Source organism: Anolis sagrei, chromosome 5, assembly GCF_037176765.1.
Source record: "Anolis sagrei isolate rAnoSag1 chromosome 5, rAnoSag1.mat, whole genome shotgun sequence".
NCBI lineage: Eukaryota > Metazoa > Chordata > Lepidosauria > Squamata > Dactyloidae > Anolis > Anolis sagrei.
In genome coordinates this window covers 79,193,172-79,212,973 of record NC_090025.1, presented here as the reverse complement: position 1 = coordinate 79,212,973, position 19,802 = coordinate 79,193,172, and the positions used below count along the sequence as shown (strand labels likewise).

The 19,802-nt window shown below is 43.0% G+C and overlaps 1 protein-coding gene across 1 annotated transcript; it reads right to left on the bottom strand.

Annotated features, from left to right (window-relative positions):
• Positions 1–794: 794 nt before the first annotated feature.
• PHOX2B (paired like homeobox 2B) lies at positions 795–19,348 on the bottom strand. The gene is made up of 3 exons (XM_060776175.2): positions 18,861–19,348; positions 8,533–8,720; positions 795–1,344 (listed from the first exon to the last, which is right to left on the bottom strand). The coding sequence occupies exons 1-3, from the start codon at positions 19,099–19,101 to the stop codon at positions 868–870; spliced, it is 906 nt and encodes a 301-aa protein (XP_060632158.2). The 5' UTR covers positions 19,102–19,348; the 3' UTR covers positions 795–867.
• Positions 19,349–19,802: the final 454 nt, after the last annotated feature.

The window sequence follows — 19,802 nt, the reverse complement described above, 5'->3', positions numbered from 1 at the left end:
TCATATAATCTAATTCAGTGTGTTGGAAGGGCTTGAGTCCACACTGTCATATAATGTGTCCACACTTTCACATAATGCTTTGAACTGGAATATATTGCAGTGTGGACTCAGATAATACAATTCAAATGAGATATTGTGTGATTTCTGCCTTGACCTTCCAGGTTATATGGCTGTGTGGATTTTATACAGCTGTATGGAAGAGGCCTGAGTCCACACTGTCATATAATCCAGTTCAGTGCGGATTTTATACAGTTGTGTGGAAGGGGCCTGAGTCTATAGTGTCATATATTCTAATTCAGTGTGTTGGATGGGCTTGAGTCCACACTGTCATATAATCCAGGTCAATGTGGATTTTATGCAGCTGTGTGGGAGGGTTCAGAGTCCACACTGTCATATGATTCAGTTTTGTGTGGATTGCATACAGCAGTGTGGAAGGGGCCTGCATTCCCTAGTGTGGTAGTGGCACCCTGGCTCAACTGAAACCTAATCAACAAGTGGGTCAAGGGAAGTAACTGTCGAGAGGCAAAGCAGAAGCTTGGAAAAGGCGGCCTTTGTGTGTGTGTGAGGGATATACATACATTGGAGCAGCGACGACGACAAAACAACACTGGTAGCTCATGAACAGCCCTCTCCCAGTTCAGCCTCAGGAGGGCGCGAGGGAAAGGGCGTGGAGGCCCAAGGCAGTCTTTGGGGCAGGCCTCCTCCTCATCCCTTCTGAGTCCGGGGGGCCCCTCAAACGGAAGAGGAAGTGGAGCGGCACGCGCGGGGGGGTGCCTGCAGGGGGCGCGCGGCTGCTGTCCGAGGAGGCCTGCCTGCCTGCCGAGGCCCCGCCCCCTCCGCCGAGGCCCCGCCCCTTCGCGGCCCGCTTCAAAACATGCTGCCCTTGACCAGGGTGCCGCCTTTGGTGCCGTTGGGTCTCTGCAGCGAGGAGAGGACGCTGGCGAAGGGCCCGCCTAAGGAATCCGGGATGGAGGCGATGGGCCCCGGGCCGGGAGCCCAGCCCTGCCCCGGCAGCCCCCCGCCCTGCACCCCCGGCCCCGGCACCGCCCCCCCGGGCCCCGCCCCCCCGGGCCCCGCCCCCGAGCCCTTGCCCACATCCGGGGGCCCCGCCGGGCTCGGACCCCCGCCGCCGTTGCTGCCTCCTCCTCCGCAGCTGGGCGCCGGGTTGGGGTTGGGGCCGGGCCCGCCGGTGCTGTCCGGGTCGGTGCTCTTGGACTCCTTGCCCTCGTCGTCCCGGGAGGCGTCCGGCTTCTTCCCCGACGAGCCGTTCTTCGCCGCCGCCGCAGCAGCAGCCGCCGCCCGCTCCTGCTTGCGGAATTTCGCCCTCCGGTTCTGGAACCAGACCTTGGGGGAGGGAGAGAAAGGGGGAACCACTTCGTTACCTCGTTACTCGTTACCTTGTTCCACTACTCGTTACCTCGCTCCCATTACTTGGTACTTTGCGCCCATTACTTGTTACCTCGTTACCCTGCACCCGTTACTCATTACCTTGCTCCTGTTACTCAAATGAAATTCCCACTACTCGTTACTTCGCCCCTACTACTTGGTACTTTGCGCCCACTATTTGTTATCCTGCGCCCGTTACTTATTACCTAGCTCCCATAACTCATATGAAAGAGTGAATGAATTGTTTATTGTACCAGCCATATGTCTCGTTACTCATTACCTTGTTCCTCGCCCCTGCCACGATTTGTTACCTCGTTCCTGTTACTCATTACCTTGCTTCTGTTACTCGTTACCTAGCTCCCATTACTCATTACCTCACTCCCGTTACTTACTCATTACCTTGTTCCCGCTACTCGTTACCTCGCCCCTGCTACTTGGTACTTTGCGCTCACTATTTGTTACCTCGTTCCGTTACTCATTACCTTGCTTCTGTTACTCATTACCTCACTCCCGTTACTTACTCATTACCTTGTTCCCGCTACTCGTTATCTCGCCCCTGCTACTTGGTACCTGGCACCCACTATTTGTTACCTCGTTCCCGTTACTCATTATCTTGCTTCTGTTACTCATTACCTAGCTCCCGTTACTCGTTACCCCACTCCTGTTACTTACTCATTACCTTGTTCCCACTACTCGTTACCTCGCCCCTGCTACTTGGTACCTTGAGCCCACTATTTGTTATCTCGTTACCGTTACTCAGTACCTTGCTTCTGTTACTCGTTACCTAGCTCCCATTACTCATTACCTCACTCCTGTTACTTACTCATTACCTTGTTCCCGCTACTCGTTACCTCGCCCCTGCTACTTGGTACCTTGCGCCCACTATTTGTTACCTCGTTACCGTTACTCATTACCTTGCTTCTGTTACTCGTTACCTAGCTCCCATTACTCGTTACCTCACTCGCGTTACTCATATGAAAGAGTGAATGAATTGTTTATTGTACCAGTCATATGTCTCGTTACTCGTTACCTTGTTCCCACTCCTCGTTACCTCGCCCCTGCTACTTGGTACCTCGCGCCCACTATTTGTTACCTCGTTCCCATTACTCATTACCTTGCTTCTGTTACTCGTTACCTAGCTCCCATTACTCGTTACCTCACTCGCGTTACTCATATGAAAGAGTGAATGAATTGTTTATTGTACCAGTCATATGTCTCGTTACTCGTTACCTTGTTCCCACTCCTCGTTACCTCGCCCCTGCTACTTGGTACCTCGCGCCCACTATTTGTTACCTCGTTCCCATTACTCATTACCTTGCTTCTGTTACTCGTTACCTAGCTCCCATTACTCGTTACCTTGCTCCCGCTACTCATATGAAAGAGTGAATGAATTGTTTATTGTACCAGCCATATGTCTCGTTACTCGTTACCTTGCTCCCGCTACTCATATGAAAGAGTGAATGAATTGTTTATTGTACTAGCCATAGGCCTCGTTACTTGTTACCTTGTTCCTGCTACCCGTTACCTCGCCCCTGCTACCTTCTACCAACTATTTGTTACCTCGCTCCCCTTACTCGTTCCCTTGCTCCTGTTACTTGCTCCCTTTACTCGTTACCTCACTCCCTTTGCTCATGTGAAAGAGTGAATGAGTTCTTTATTGTACCTGCCATAGGCCATGACATGGCATAATATACAACCTCTAAAAGTACACTTTCTAATATAGATATTAAAACTTACTCCATATACTGGCTCTTTGAAATTATTGTAGTAGTGACATGATAACCATCACAAATGTCTGATTTGTATCATCCCAAACCATTTTCATTTCTACTCTCCGCTGAGGACTTTACTACTGGAGCTCGGATTTTTTGGGTTTCGACTGCAAATGTTATATTTTTGGAATAATCTGCGAACAAGTCACAGATTACTGCTGACTGTTACCTCGTTCCCGTTACTCATTACCTCGCTCCCTTTGCTCATATGAAAGAGTGAATGAATTCTTTATTGTACCAGCCATAGGCCACGACATGACATAATGTACAACCTCTAAAAGTACAATAAAGACTTTCCAATATAAATATTAAACTTATTCCATATACTGGCTCCCTAAAATTATCATGTCATTATTATTATTATTATTATTATTATTATTATTATTATTATTATTATGTATAACCTGCCTCTCAAGGCAGGCCACAGTGTCATTAAAATGCATCAAAATAGTAAATGACACATTAAAACACATTTCTACACATATTAAAACATGGAATCAAAAATGTCACTAGAAAACATGACATCACTCTCAGGCCATACAGCTGAATAAAATCCTACATTATCTTCTTTGAACTGGGATATATGGCAGGGTGGACTCAGATAACCCAGTTCAAAGCAGATATTGTGGATTATTCTGCCTTGATATTCTGGGTTATATGGGTGTGTGGAAGGGCCGTCATCTCATCTACATTCCATTGAACTGAATTATATGGCAGCGAAGACTCATAGAATACCATTCAATGCAGTTCAGAATTACATTATATGGCAATAGAGATGGAGCCTATGTGTCAATCTTATTCCTTACTAGAGTATATATTCAGGTTGCCTAGGTGTCTACATAAGCACAAATGGAATGAAAGGATCTGAGGTCCGTCTCCCCCAAACTGATCTGGAAAGCCTGTTGTAAATTGAACTCTTGACTTCCCAAATCTAGAATAATCACCCACTATTAGCATGATAAATACTAGTTTCCAAGTAACAATCAGTTGTGAAGAACTGAATATCATAAATAGCCTGAAGAAATGATAATAATAATAATAATAATAATAATAATAATAATAATAATAATAATATACAACTGGAAAAGCTGACACTATATCAGGATTTAAAGATCGAAGTGTAAAGACTGGTACAAGCCAATCAAGGTGGTCCCAGTGGTGATCGGCACACTGGGTGCAGTGCCTAAGGACCTTGGCCTGCACTTAAACACAATCGGCGCTGACAAAATTACAATCTGTCAGTTGCAAAAGGCCACCCTACTGGGATCTGCATGCATTATTCACCGATACTTCACACAGTCCTAGACACTTGGGAAGTGTCCGACGTGTGAACCAATAAAACAGCCAGCATAGTGATCTTGTTTGCTGTGTTTCTAATAATAATTAATAATTGATATTATTATTATTATTATTAATAATAATAATAATAGCATTTGTTTTCTGGCTCTCCCCACAGCTCAATGCAGGGCACAGTTAAAACACACCACCACTAAATACAAATATTAAAATACATATTTTGTAGTGTGTTTTACTAAATTATATATATATATATCTATATCAAGTGAGCTTGGGCAATTGAAAGCTCAAAAATGGCCATTCAAACTACAAGAAAGGAGATATCATCTGAACATTAGGAAGAACTTCCTGACTGTGAGAGCCGTTCAGCAGTGGAACTCTCTGCCCCAGAGTGTGGTGGAGGCTCCTTCTTTGGAGGCTTTTAAACAGAGGCTGGATGGCCATCTATCAGGGGTGCTTTGAATGCAATATTCCTGCTTCTTGGCAGGGGGTTGGACTGGATGGCCCATGAGATCTCTTCCAACTCTGTGATTCTATGATTTACCAAGTAGTAGTAGCTAGACCATAGCCAATACCTAAGAAGATCATTGTTAATAAGAATTTGATCATGGAGCACTATCTTCCGATACACAAACATATTTGTTCTGCAATAAGGTATCAATATAAATAACATTGCATTTTGTGTGCCAGAAAATTAACTACATCCTCATAAGCTACTAGTGTGTGTCCAAGAGATTGAGATAATAATAATAATAATAATAATAATAATAATAATAATCCCTTTTATTTTAGTGCCATCCATGAAAACCTTTTGGGTGTCACTGGGGAAGTAACATTCTCTCAGCCTCAAAGGAGTTAAATCTTTGCAAAGCAAACTCCATGATATGTTCAACCAGGATTAACACAGTTAATCCTAATTTCTTTGGAGTAAGCTCTATTTCTTTCTAATATGTTGTAAATTATAATGTTTCCATTGGAATTGTGTGTATCTACAAAACAGACCAGAATCTTATGTCGTAAAGAATTTTCTCTTGGAGTGTGTAAACATATGTTAGTGACATCATATGAATGAAGTCATTATTTCACTGCCAAACAGTTATCGAACTGATTGCTGGCATAAACTACAATTTGAACAGAAAACATGTCCTTTATGCCTCTAATCGGAGTAACAGTCTAATTTTGGTCTGTGTGAGCTCCCTTGGCATTTGATTGGCTGCCACTAGAAGCAAGCAAAAAACAACAACACACCCTGGATTATCAATATTGCATACTTAATGATGTTGCTGGGTGTATTTTGTAGATAACAGGCAAAGAACCAAAATATTAGTCATCCATGTTTGATTGGCCTTTGCCTGCTACTAGGTAATATCCAAAGGATTCTCTTCCTTGAAGGGTGTGTTTCTGTTTCTTGTGCTCTTCAGCATGTCCTTGCAGCTGCTCACTTGACTTTGCCAAGGCAATGCTTTGCTTGGATATTTCTTTCCTTTCACTGAATTGCTCTCCTGATTAACTATTGAGCAGAGCAACCTGTTAGGATCCTGTGCAGGCTTTGTTTACTATGGATCACATCTCAACATGTTGATAGGCAATGCAGATAAAGGGAGAGATGTGAAGGAGGGGTGGAGAGGACATTAAATAATCTCTCATCTGCCATCTCCTTTCAATGGTGAAAATATTTTTCCTTGCAATTTTCCACATTCCTTCACATATCTATCTAAATAAAAATGTAATGTTCGTTTGTGGGATTAGCATAACTCAAAAACCACTGGACGAATTGACACCAAATTTGGACACAAGACACCTATCAGGCCAATGAGTGACCATCACTCATTAAAACACTGAAAAACATAGCAGAAGAGACTTAAAAAGCCAAAAAATCCTCCCCAAAATTACAACCTATGTGCAAAACCACATATATATACACAAACACACATATATACACACACAAAACACATACACAGAAAGGGGGAAGGAAGGAAGGAAGGAGAGAAAGAGGGAAAGAAGGAGAGGAGAGAAAGAAGGAAAGAAAGAAGGGAAGAAAGAAGGGTAGAGAAGGAGAGAAGGAGGAAGAGAAAGAGGAAGGGGAGAAGAGAAGGAAGGAAAGAAAGAAACTGGTGATGTGTTTATACAGTAAACATAATAATCATCTTTATTATGTGCGGATAGTGTGTCTCGGCAATAACTATTATTATTATTATTTATTGTTATTATTATTATGATTACTTTGTTTATATCCTGTTTATTGTTTTTATATATACACTGAGTCTCTTTGGGGGGGAAGACAAGTTATAAACACAGTAAACATAATGACTATTATTATTATTATTATTTATATCTATTGTTATTATTATATTATGTTTACTTAAATATTATTATGTATAATTATTATTTATATCTATTATTATGTTTACTTTGTTTATATCCTGTTTTTATTTATACACTGAGTCCCTTTGGGGAGAGAGGACAGGTTATAAACACAGTAAACATAATAATAACTATTATTATGTATGATTATTATTTATATCTATTGTTATTATTATATTATGTTTACTTAATAACTATTATTATGTATAATAACTATTACTTATATCTTTTGTTGTTATTATTATTATGTTTACTTTGTTTATATCCTGCTTTTATTTATACACTGAGTCCCATTGGGGAGAGATGACAGGTTATAAACACAGTAAACATCATAATAACTATTATTATTATGTATAATTATTATTTATATATATTGTTATTATATAATGTTTACTTGATAACTATTATTATTATGTTTTATGTAATAATTATATTATTATTATCTATTGTTATTATTATTATGTTTACTTTGCTTATATCCTGTTTTATTTATACACTGAGTCCCTTTGGGGAGATAGGACCAGTTAGTAAACATAATAATAACTATTATTATGTATAATTATTATTTATATCTGTTATTATTATTATGTTTACTTTGTTTATATCCTGTTATTTATACACTGAGTTCCTTTGGGGAGAGAGGACAGGTTATAAACACAGTAAACATAATAATAACTATTATTATTACTATTATTTATTGTTATTATTATTATGATTACTTTGTTTATATCCTGTTTTTATCTATATACTGAGTCCCTTTGGGGAGAGAGGACAGGTTATAAACAAAGTAAACATAATAATAACAATAGATATAAATAATTATTATTATATATAATAATAATAATATTTATTAAGTAAACATAATATAATATATGTTTACTTAATAAATATTATATATATATATATATATAATTATTATTTATTATATATATAATTATTATTTATTATTTATATAATATAATATATATATAAATAATAATAATACAAAATAATAATAATAGTTATTATGTTTACTGTGTTTATAACCTGTCCTCTTTCCCCAAAGGGACTCAGCGTATAAATAAAAACAGGATATAAACAAAGTAAACATTATAATTATAATAACAATAAATATAAATAATAATTATACATAATAAAAATAGTAAACATAATAATAACAATAGATATAAATAATAATAATTATATATAATAATAATAATAATATTTATTAATTAAACATAATATAATAATAATAGATATAAATAATAATTATACATAATAATAATAGTTATAATGTTTACTGTGTTTATATCCTGCCTTTCTCTCCAATAAGGAGACTCAAAGCGGCTTACATTAAAAGCCTTTCAAAATATGCAAATATACAAACAATTCAAACATGGTATTCAAAAAAAAAATCAATTAAAATCCATAAAAAACAGAATCAAAGCTAAAAAAAAACCCACAGCACCTTCCTGACATGATCTTAAATACCTTCTTCTTCTAGTTCCCTCAGCTCTAAAGAAAAAGGATGCATCTTTCCTGCGAATCTATTGTTGACACTGAAGAGTGTATTCCGTTTAGATTTTGCACTCTTCCTGTTTTCAGGTTCCAGAGTGACACAACCAAGGCATTGAGCAATGCGGAGTAAGCAAGCCCAAAAGGATGCAGGATGTCCCGCATAGCAGTTTCCTATACTCTCCCCATGTTTGATGCTCCCAAAGCCCCGGGGCCTTACCTGGACGCGGGCTTCGGTGAGGTCGATCTTGAGAGCCAGCTCCTCCCGCGTGTAGATGTCCGGATAGTGCGTCTCGGCGAAAACCCGCTCCAGCTCTTTCAGTTGGGCGCTGGTGAAGGTGGTCCGGATCCGCCGCTGCTTTCGCTTCTCGTTCAAGCCCCCGTGGTCGGTGAAGAGCTTGTAGGGGACTGAAGGAGAAAGGGAAGGGGTTAGGGACACAAAAGCCGGGGGAGGAAAGACAGGTGAGAGAGAGAGAGATGAGACAGACTTCCAGGTACATCCACTTTAGGGTTGTCATTTCCACTATCGATAGAAATCAAAATGTAATGCTCGTTTGTGAGATTAGCATAACACAAAAACCACTGGGCGAATTGACACCAAATTTGGAAACAAGACACCTCTCAGGCCAATGAGTGACCACCACTCATAAAAACACTGGAAAATATAGCGGAAGGGACTTAAAAAGCAAAAAAAAAAAAAAAACCCAAAAATACAACGCATGTGCAAAACCACATATATATATACACAAGCACACATATATACATACACACACACACCACATACACAGAAAGGGGGAAGGAAGGAAGGAGAGAAGGAAGGAAAGAAAGAAAGGTAGAGAAGGAAGGAGGGAAAGAAGGGAAGGAGAGAAAGAAGGAAAGAAAGAAGGGTAGAGAAAGAGGGAAAGGAGGGAAGGAGAGAAAGATAGAGAAGGAAGGAGGGAAAGAAGGGAAGGAGAGAAAGAAGGAAAGAAAGAAGGGTAGAGAAGGAAGGAAGGAGGGAGAGAAAGAGGGAAAGGAGGGAAGGAGAGAAAGATAGAGAAGGAAGGAGGGAAAGAAGGGAAGGAGAGAAAGAAGGAAAGAAAGAAGGGTAGAGAAGGAAGGAAGGAGGGAAAGAAAGAGGGAAAGGAGGGAAGGAGAGAAAGATAGAGAAGGAAGGAGGGAAAGAAGGGAAGGAGAGAAAGAAGGAAAGAAAGAAGGGTAGAGAAGGAAGGAAGGAGGGAGAGAAAGAGGGAAAGGAGGGAAGGAGAGAAAGATAGAGAAGGAAGGAGGGAAAGAAGGGAAGGAGAGAAAGAAGGAAAGAAAGAAGGGTAGAGAAGGAAGGAAGGAGGGAAAGAAAGAGGGAAAGGAGGGAAGGAGAGAAAGATAGAGAAGGAAGGAGGGAAAGAAGGGAAGGAGAGAAAGAAGGAAAGAAAGAAGGGTAGAGAAGGAAGGAAGGAGGGAGAGAAAGAGGGAAAGGAGGGAAGGAGAGAAAGAAAGATAAAGAAAGAGGGGAAGGAGAGAAAAAAATAAAGAGAAGGAAGGAAAGAAAGAGGAGGGAAAGAAAGAGGGAAAGGAGGGAAGGAGAGAAAGAAGGAGAGAAAGAAGGGTAGAGAAGGAAGGAAGGAGGGAGAGAAAGAGGGAAAGGAGGGAAGGAGAGAAAGAAGGAAGGAAGGAAGGAAGGAAGGAAGGAAGGAAGGAGAGAAAGAAAGAGAAAGAAGGAAGGAAAGAGGAGGGAGAGAAAGAGGGAAATAAGGAGGGAAGGAGAGAAAGAAGGAAAGAAAGAAAGGGGAGAGAAGGAGGGAGAGGAGGGAGAGAAAGAGGGAAAGAAGGAGGGAAGGAGGGAAAGAGGGAAAGAAAGGAAGATAGAGAAGGAAGGAGAGAAGGAGAGAAGGAAAGAAAGAAGAGTCGAGAAAGAAGGAGGGAGAGAAGGAAATAAAAAAGTGAAAGAAGGAAGGAAAGAAAGAAAGAGACAAGGAAGCATAAAACCAAAGAACAAAAGGAAGCGAGAAAATAAACAGAGAAGGAAGAAAGAACAAGAGAAAGAAAAAGAGGGAAGGAAGGAAAGAGGGAGGGAAGGAAGGAGTGAAAGAAAGAAGAGGAGAAAGAGGGAGGGAAGGTTTGCCACAGCAACGCGTGGCGGGTACAGCTGGTCTATATAAATAAAAATGTAATGTTCGTTTGTGGGATTAACAGAACTCAAAAACCACTGGACGAAGTGCCGCCAAATTTGGCCACAAGACACCTACTAACCCAAGGAGTGACCATCACTCAAAATAAGTTGATTTTGTCATTTGGGAGGTGTAGTTGCTGGGATTTATAGTTAACCTACGCATTCTGAACTCCACCAATGATTGAATTGAACCAAACGTGGCATAACAGAACTCCCATGGCCAACAGAAAGCACAAGAAGGGTTTGGTGGGCATTGACCTTGAGTTTGGGAGTTGTAGTTCACCTACATCCAGAGAGCGCTGTGGACTCAAACAATTATGGATCCGGACCAAACATGGCACGAATATTCCATATTCCCAAATATGAATACATGGAGTTTGGGGAAAATAGACCTTGACATTTGGGAGTTCTAGTTACTGGGATTTATAGTTCACCTACAATCAAAGAGCATTCTGAACCCCACGATTGACAGAATTGGTTAAACTTCCCACACAGAACCCTCCATGACCAACAGAAAATACTTAAGGCCATCCAGTCCAGCTCCCTTCACCAGGGCAAGAAAACGTAATCAAAGCCCTCCTGACAAAGAGCCATCCAGCCATAGATATAAATAGATATGATTCACACAGAGAGATATAGTATAGATTTGAAAGGGACCCCATGAGAAGGGCAATGATATTTTGCATGTTCCAGAGTAGGCAAACCAGACAATCTCCACATTAACACTGACAAAGAAACAGAAATACTGTTTACCCACAAGCAGAAAGATATTACATATATTAGAAACCAACACTTTCTAATTACTTTATTTTCCAGATCACCCAGACTGGGCCACAGCAAGGGCTAGTCTCACTACAAGAGTATTGGCATTGCGACAAAAACCCACTTCCTGATAGAACTAACTTATTCCCAAACGAATATAGCAACCACTTGACACTCAGATCTACACTGCCGTGTCCAGAGGAGGGCGACTAAAATAATCAAGGGTCTGGAGAACAAGCCCTATGAGGAGCGGCTTAAAGAGCTGGGCATGTTTAGCCTGAAGAAGAGAAGGCTGAGAGGAGACATGATAGCCATGTATCAATGCTGTTAATTTGTTCAGTCGTTTTGGAGTCTTCGTGACCTCATGGACCTCCCTGTCGGCCGTCACCACCCCCAGCTCCTTACAATGTATGTGAGAGGAAGTCATAGGGAGGAGGGAAGGAACAAACTTGTTTTCTGCTGCCCTGGAGACTACGATGCGGAACAATGGCTTCAAACTATAAGAAAGGAGATTCCACCTGAACATTAAGAAGAACTTCCTGACTGTGACAGCTGTTCAGCAGTGGAACTCTCTGCCCCGGAGTGTGGTAGAAGCTTTTAAACAGAGGCTGGATAGCCATCTGTCGGGGGTGCTTTGTATGCAATTTTCCTGCTTCTTGGCTGGGGGTTGGACTGGATGGCCCATGAGGTCTTTTCCATCTCTATGATTGTATAGGAGCGACTTGAGAAACTGCAAGTCACTTCTGGTGTGAGAGAAATGGCCGTCTGCAAGGACATTGCCCATGGGATGCCCAGATGTTTTTCATGTGGGAGGCTCCTCTCATGTCCCCGCATGGGGAGCTGGAGCTGACAGAGGGAGCTCCTCTGTGCTTTTTTAGTATTTGAGCCTGCGACCTGTCGGGACTCTTCAGTCCTGCCTGTGCGGGGGGGGGGGGGGCTCCTGGGATATAGGGCAGTGAGGATCCAGCCTCAATGATAGCAAAGGGAGAAGGGAGATTATACCTTTTTGTTCTTATCATCATCATCATCATCACCATCTTGATTTCCATCCCACCTTGCTCCCCATAGGGACTCAATGGCTGGATCTGCACTGTCCTATATCCCAGGATCGGATCTCAGATGGTCTGCTTTGAATGGGATTATATGGGTGGGTATAATCTCCCAAAGCATGGAAAACGGAATGTTGGTGGGCAGGAAAAGAGATTTAAAGATGGGCTCAAAGTCAATCTTAAAAACTCTGGCATAGACACTGAGAACTGGAAAGCCCTGGCCCTTGTGCGCTCCAGTTGGAGGTCAGCTGTGACCAGCAGTGCTGCAGAATTTGAAGAGGCACGAATGGAGGGCGAAAGAGAGAAACGTTCCAAGAGGAAGGTGCCTCAAGATCAAGAACAGGGCTCCACAGTCACCTAGGGACCCACTGCCAGTACACATATCTTGGAAGACAATCCTACTCCTACAATGAGGGATCACCTAAGGGGTGGGTCAAAAAGTCCTGCCTCGTAAAAACGTTATAAACGAAGACAGAACAGCAGAAGTCGTTACAGATCATAGCCTGGACTGTCCTGGACAGAAAACTACCCTTCAACATGGTCACCATCAATTTGTACACACTTGTGCCATTGTTTAACCCAGGCATCAAAACCATTTTGGGGGAAAAAATTAGGGTTTTTCTTGGGTTGAATCTAAAACCAAGTGCTCTGTCTTTCAGAGGTCCAAACAGGTAAAGGTCAGAGGGGGTCAAATCATAAACATTTTTCAAGCGATGATGGATAAATAACATTTTAAAAACAACATACATAATAAATAAGTTATAAAATACCATATAAAAGGCAGTTCTCCCAGTTAAAAACATCATCCAACTCAAGCCAAACATTGTGGTCCAATTACTCTTAGTCTTTACCGGTTCAATCCATCAATCTGCGAATGCCTGATTCCAAAGCCAGGATTTCAGTTTCTTCCTGAAGGTCAGGAGGGAGGGAGTAGACCTAACCTCATTGGGGAGAAAGTTCCATAGAGGGGGCACCACAGAGAAGGACCTGTCTCTTGTCCCCATCAAGCCCGACTGCTAAGAGCAGGACCTCTCCAGATGATCTTAAAGTCCTTGATGTTTTATAGGGGAATATACCTTTGACAGTGTGGACTCTGGGCCCTTCCACACATCCATATAATATCAATGCAGAATATCCCACAATATCTGCCTTGAACTGGCTTATCGAAGTCCACACTGGAAGACGCCTTGCTGGAGAGCAGTATGTGTGAAAAGGATCTTGGAGTCCTTGTGGACAACAAGTTAAACGTGAGCCAACAGTGTGATGCCGCAGTCTACATCAATAGGAGTGTCTAGATCAAGTCATGCTACCCCTCTATTCTGCCTTAGTTAGACCTCATCTGGAATATTGTGTCCAATTCTGGGCACCACAATTGAAGAGAGACATTGACAAGCTGGAATGTGTCCAGAGGAGGGCGACTGATACGCTCAAGAGTCTGGAGAACAAACCCTATGAGGAGCAGCTTAAAGAGCTGGGCATGTTTAGCCTGAAGAAGAGAAGGCCGAGAGGAGACATGATAGCCATGTATAAATATGTGAGAGGAAGTCATAGGGAGGAGGGAGCAAACTTGTTTTCTGCTGCCCTGAAGACTAGGACGTGGAACAATGGCTTCAAACTATAAGGAAGGAGATCCCATCTGAACATTAGGAAGAACTTCCTGACTGTGAGAGCTGTTCAACAGTGGAACTCTCTACCCTGAAATGTGGTAGAGGCTCCTTCTTTGGAAGCTTTTAAACAAAGGCTGGATGGCCATCTGTCGGGGGTGCTTTGAATGCAATTTTCCTGCTTCTTGGCAGGGGGTTGGACTGGATGGCCCATGAGGTTTCTTCCAACTCTATCATTCTATGATTCTAATATGGTATGTTATTCAGCTGTGTGGAAGCCCCCCCCCCCCCAACACAATCACTTTGCTATCTATATATTTATATTCCAGTTCAATGCAGATAATGGGGGTTCAGATAACCCAACTCAAAGCAGATATTGTGGGTTATTCTGCCTTGATGAGGGCCAACAAGCTGAAATTAAATCCAGACAAGACAGAGGCACTTCTGGTCATTCTTAAGGCAGATCAGGGTGTGGGATTACAGCCTGTGTTGGATGGGGTCACACTCCCCCTGAAGACACAGGTCCACAGTCTGGGAGTGATCCTGGACTCATCACTGAGCCTGGAACCCCAGGAGCCCGTTTGGACTACTGCAATGCTCTCTACATGGGGCTGCCTTTGAAGACAGTTCAGAAGCTTCAAATGGTCCAGAGATTAGCAGCCAGGCTACTAACTGGAGCACAGTACTGGGAGAGAACCACTCCCATGTTGCAGCAGCTCCACTGGCTGCCAGTTTGCTTCCGAGCTAAGGGCCTTCTCTGCGGCTGCCCCCCATCTCTGGAACTCCCTTCCTAAGGAGTTAAAGATGGCCCCCTCCCTCCCCGCTTTCAAAAAACAGCTGAAGACATACCTTTGCTCACTGGCTTACAAGGAGGAGGAATAGTAGTTAGCAATACTACCACTATATCTCTGATTAATAGTTGCCATCCATGCCCTGCTCACCCCACCATCTCAATAGATATCTTGAGCAATGATTAATCGATTTGCCCCAAAGAAATGGGAAATTATTGTTTCCATTTGATGTTTTGTTTTATATATGTTATAACAGGCTGTGATTTTCCTTTAATTTTAGTTTGTTAAGTTATAATTTGGATTTATATGTTGGGTTGTATACATTTTGTTAGTATGGATGTATAGTTATTGTATTCCGGCATTGAATGTTTGCCTTTTATGTTTGAGTCCATTTGGGGGAGATAGAGTGGAATATAAATAAACCTCTGGGGATGCTTGCCATACATGCAGGCGAAACGTCAGGAGAACATGCCTCTAGAACATGGCCCGAAAAAAATCTGCCCCAAGGATCCTATATCACATTTACCATCCCCCAAGAAGACCCAGGACTTGCTTTATTTTTACCCTCCCCATTTTGTATTCAATCTGTACCTAAATAACTTTGTGTCTGATGGGATTTTTTTGGGGGGGGGGGGGGGGAGCAGGGAGGGTATAAAAAAAGGGCTGAAAGGCTATGTAGAGAGAGTTGGGGGTGGAGAGAAGGGGTCTACATTGTTAATTGCAGCAATAATACTGTATTTTGACGCTTGATGTTTTTATAGTTTTAATTGTTTTTTTCTATAGTTATATGTTACTGATTTGGATATGTGATATTTTTGTATATATGTGAGGCATTGAATTTGCCGTTTATTTTGTTGTAAACAGCTTTGAGTCTCCCCAGGGGTGAGAAAAGCTGTATAGAAATGCAGATAATAATAATAATAATAATAATAATAATAATAATAATAATACAACCCAGTGATTCCAGCCATGAAAGCCTTCAACAATACAATATAAATAAAGTATTATTATTGGGTTGTTGTAGGTTTTTTCGGGCTATATGGCCATGGTCTAGAGGCATTCTCTCCTGACGTTTCACCGGCATCTATGGCAAGCATCCTCATAGGTAGAGAGAGGTCACTACCTCTGAGGATGCTTGCCATAGATGCAGGCGAAACATCAGGAGAGAATGCCTCTAGACCATGGCCATATAGCCCGAAAAAACCTAAAACAACCCAGTGATTCCGGCCATGAAAGCCTTCGACAATATTATTATTATTATTATTATTATTGATATTTGGGTTATATGGCTGTGTGGAAGGGGCCTGAGTCTCCACTGCCAGTGGGAGAAAGAGATATTCCGGGATCAGATCCTGGGATATAAAGAGAGGGTAGATCCAGAGGAGAAGCCACAAGGACTTGACTCAGGAGGAGAGCCTCAAGATCTGATTTATTTCATGCACTTTTACCCCCCCTTCTCCCCCCCCCCACCAAGAGGGACTCAGAGTGGCCTCACACAAGCACCATAAGATGCTGTCAACAAGTAAACAATTCGAAGTACAATTAAAGCATTAAAAATAATTAGAACACTACAAATCAATAAAACACATTATACAATTCCTTGGATAGTAGATTATACATGTCGGTAAAACCAAATCCAAGTCTAGGCAGGTTTACTGTATTGTTGCACTTTCCCTCTCTCCTGTAAAAATGTATTGCACTCATTGGATCTGTACCTCAGCTATGTTTCTTTCAGCCATATTGTTTTTATATTGCTTTCCATTGTGTTGTTATTTGTTTTATCTGATGTTTTAATTGGTTAAAGTGTTTTTACATGTGTGCTTTAATTGTAATCTTGGGCTTGTCCCTTGTAAGCTGCTCCGAGTCCCCCAGGGGAGATGTTTGGCAGGACATAAAAATAAAGTTATTACTATTATTATTATTATTATTATTATTATTATTATTATTATTGGCAGATTCAATGTCGTAATTGCCGCTATCCGATTAATCAAACTCCTGGTCTCAGAGCCAAGTCTTCACTTGTCTTCTAAAGGACAGGAGGGAGGTGGCCAACCTGATGTCCCTGGGGAGAAATTCCACACACAGGGGCCACTGCTGAGAAGGCCCTGTCTCTCCTCCCCACCAACCATGTTTGCTATAATGGTGCAATAATGGTTGGATCGAGAGTAGGGTCTCTCTTGAAGTCAGGATTGAGAGCAGAGTCTCTCTTGAAGTCTGGATTGAGAGCAGGGTCTCTCTTGAAGTCTGGATTGAGAGCAGGGTCTCTCTTGAAGTCGGCAGCCAGTGGAGTTGGCCTTGGCGCAACAAGGGGGTTGCATGTTCCCTGTAAGTCACTTTGGTGAGCAATCTGGCTGCCAACCATTGGACTAGTTGAAGCTTCTGGGTAGTCTTCAAAGGCAGCCCCACGTAGAGTGTGTTGCAGTAGTCTATTTGGGGATGTAACTAGAGTGTTTTCACAGTGTTCAACCTTATTTCTCTCACATAGCACATTCGGGGGGGGGGGGGGGTGGACAATGCCAGCTAGCTTGTAGAGTTTATCAACAGGTTTAAGGCATCCTGTGATTATTCCATAAGATAATAATCTTGCAAGCCCCAAGATCCGATCCTGGGATATCCCTTCAAATAATTTGCTCCTATTTCATCTCATTAGAGCTTATTATTATTATTATTATTATTATTATTATTATATAAAGATAGTGTAGCTTTCCAAAAGGTTTAAGGCATCCTGTGATTATTCCACAAGATAATAATCTTGCAAGCCCCAAGATCCGATCCTGGGATATAAAGATAATGTAGTTTTCCAAAAGGTTTAAGGCAGTGGTTCTCAGCCTGGGGTCCCCAGATATTTTTAGCCTTCAACACCCAGAAAACCTAACAGCTGGTAAGCTGGCTGGGATTTCTGGGGGTTTTAGGCAAAAAACATCTGGGGACCCCAGGCTGAGAACCACTGGTTTAAGGTATCCTGTGATTATTCCACTAGATCAAGCATGGGGAACCTTCGGCCCTCCAGGTGTGGTGGACTTCAACTCCCACAATTCCTTGAGGCCAAGGTAAGCCTTTGGGGCGAATGCCGAGCCTCAAGGAATTGTGGGAGTTGAAGTCCACCACACCTGGAGGGCCGAAGGTTCCTGACCCCTGCACTAGATAATAACATTGCAAGCCCCAAGATCCGATCCTGGGATATAAAGATAGTGTAGCTTTCCAAAAGGTTTAAGGCATCCTGTGATTATCCTGCAAGATAATAATCTTGCAAGCCCCAAGATCCGATCCTGGGATATAAAGATAGTGTAGCTTTCCAAAAGGTGTGATTATCCCGCAAGATAATAATCTTGCAAGCCCTAAGATCCGATCCTGGGATATAGAGATAGTGTAGCTTCCCAAAGGGTTTAAGGCATCCTGTGACTATTCCACAAGATAATCTTGCAAGCCCCAAGATCCGATCCCAGGATACAGAGATAGTGTAGCTTTCCAAAAGGTGTGATTATCCCGCAAGAGAATAATCTATTCCACAAGATAATCTTACAAGCCCCAATATCCGATCCCGGGATACAGAGATAGTGTAGCTTCCCAAAGGGTTTAAGGCATCCTGTGATTATCCCGCAAGATAATAATCTTGCAAGCCCCTGGGATATAAAGATAGGTTTAAGGCATCCTGTGACTATTGCACAAGATAATCTTGCAAGCCCTAAGATCCGATCCCGGGATACAGAGATAGTGTAGCTTCCCAAAGGGTTTAAGGCATCCTGTGACTATTCCACAAGATAATCTTGCAAGCCCCACGATCCGATCCTGGGATAGAAAGACAGTGTAGATGCAGCTTTCCAAAAGGAAAACCCAAGCAAGTGAGGAGGAGGAAGAAGGCTGCGGTGCCAGTAATGAGCTTTCTTTCCCTCTCTGGGCTTATTTAATTATTCCTCCCGGTCTCTCTCCCTCCGCAAAGTAAGTAAACACATTACGCCGATCATTTTGGCAGCTCGGGATAATTTCGTTGGCGGGTTCCGGGTGTGACTTCTTCTCCTCCGGATCGTGTAACGGGGGTAAGTGAATTACACCCACCCGCCTCCCCTCCTTTCTCTCTCTCTCTCTCTCTCCTTTCCCTCCCCCTCCTTCTAACGTGATAAATCCCTTTCATTTGTGTAAGCAAATTGCGGGAGGGCGAGTAAATGGGAAGCGGGCGGGCGGGGAGGCCTTACCTGCGGCGTAGGGGCTGCTCTGGTGGTCGCGGAGGCTGCCCAGGCTGCAGGAGCCCGGCGCCAAGGAAGGGCATCCCGACGTGGCCCCGAAGGTGGTCCGGATGGGGTTGTATTGGAAGCCGCCGGCTTGGCTGCACGAGCTGAAGTCCGCGTACGCCGAGGCCAGGCTGGAGGTGTCCATGCCGGCCATGCAGGACTCGTAGGCGGAGGAGTTGAGGTAGGAGTATTCCATTTTATACATTGGCGGGCTGGCGGAGGCTCCGGGTGGCCCGGCGGAGGGGTCGCGGAGGGGCAGAGAGAGAGAGGGAGGCAGAGAGGGAGAGAGAGGTGCGCACTGCTCGGCTCTCGCTCCCAGACTGAGAGAGAGAGTGGCCTCCCTGCAACTAGCCCAGCTTTATGATACGAGGAGGGAAGGGAGAGAAAAAAACCCAACCCCACACCAACCCAGCCGGGCTCCTATGAGCTGCCTGGCCCGAGGTCTCTAGAGCATATAGTCCTCATAATAAACTTGGCTCTTTCCACTTGGACAATAGCGAAGCGGAGGGTCTGGATGGAGCGCGGGCGCTTTTTACATGACAATAACTCATCAGTCTATTGGGCTGGCAAATGGGGAGGGGAGGGGGGAAGGAGGGAGGGAGGGGGAGGAGGGAGAAAGAGAGAGAAGGAGGGAGGAGGGAAAAAGAGGGAAGGGAGAGGCAGGCCGAGCTGTCCAACTTCCCCCCGGCTGATTCCTGCATCTCTAATTAGGATTTAATACACACCATTGACGTCCCCTGCCTTCTCTCTCTCTTTCCTTCATCCCCTCTTCCCCTCCCTCTCTCCCTCCTTCTCCAAGAAGCCTCCTTGCCCTTTAATTCAATCAGCCTCCTTTGGAGAGAAGAAGGAAAGTTGGGTGACGATTTCCCCTGATGTGATTTGCCTCCTTTTAAAAAAAATAAATAA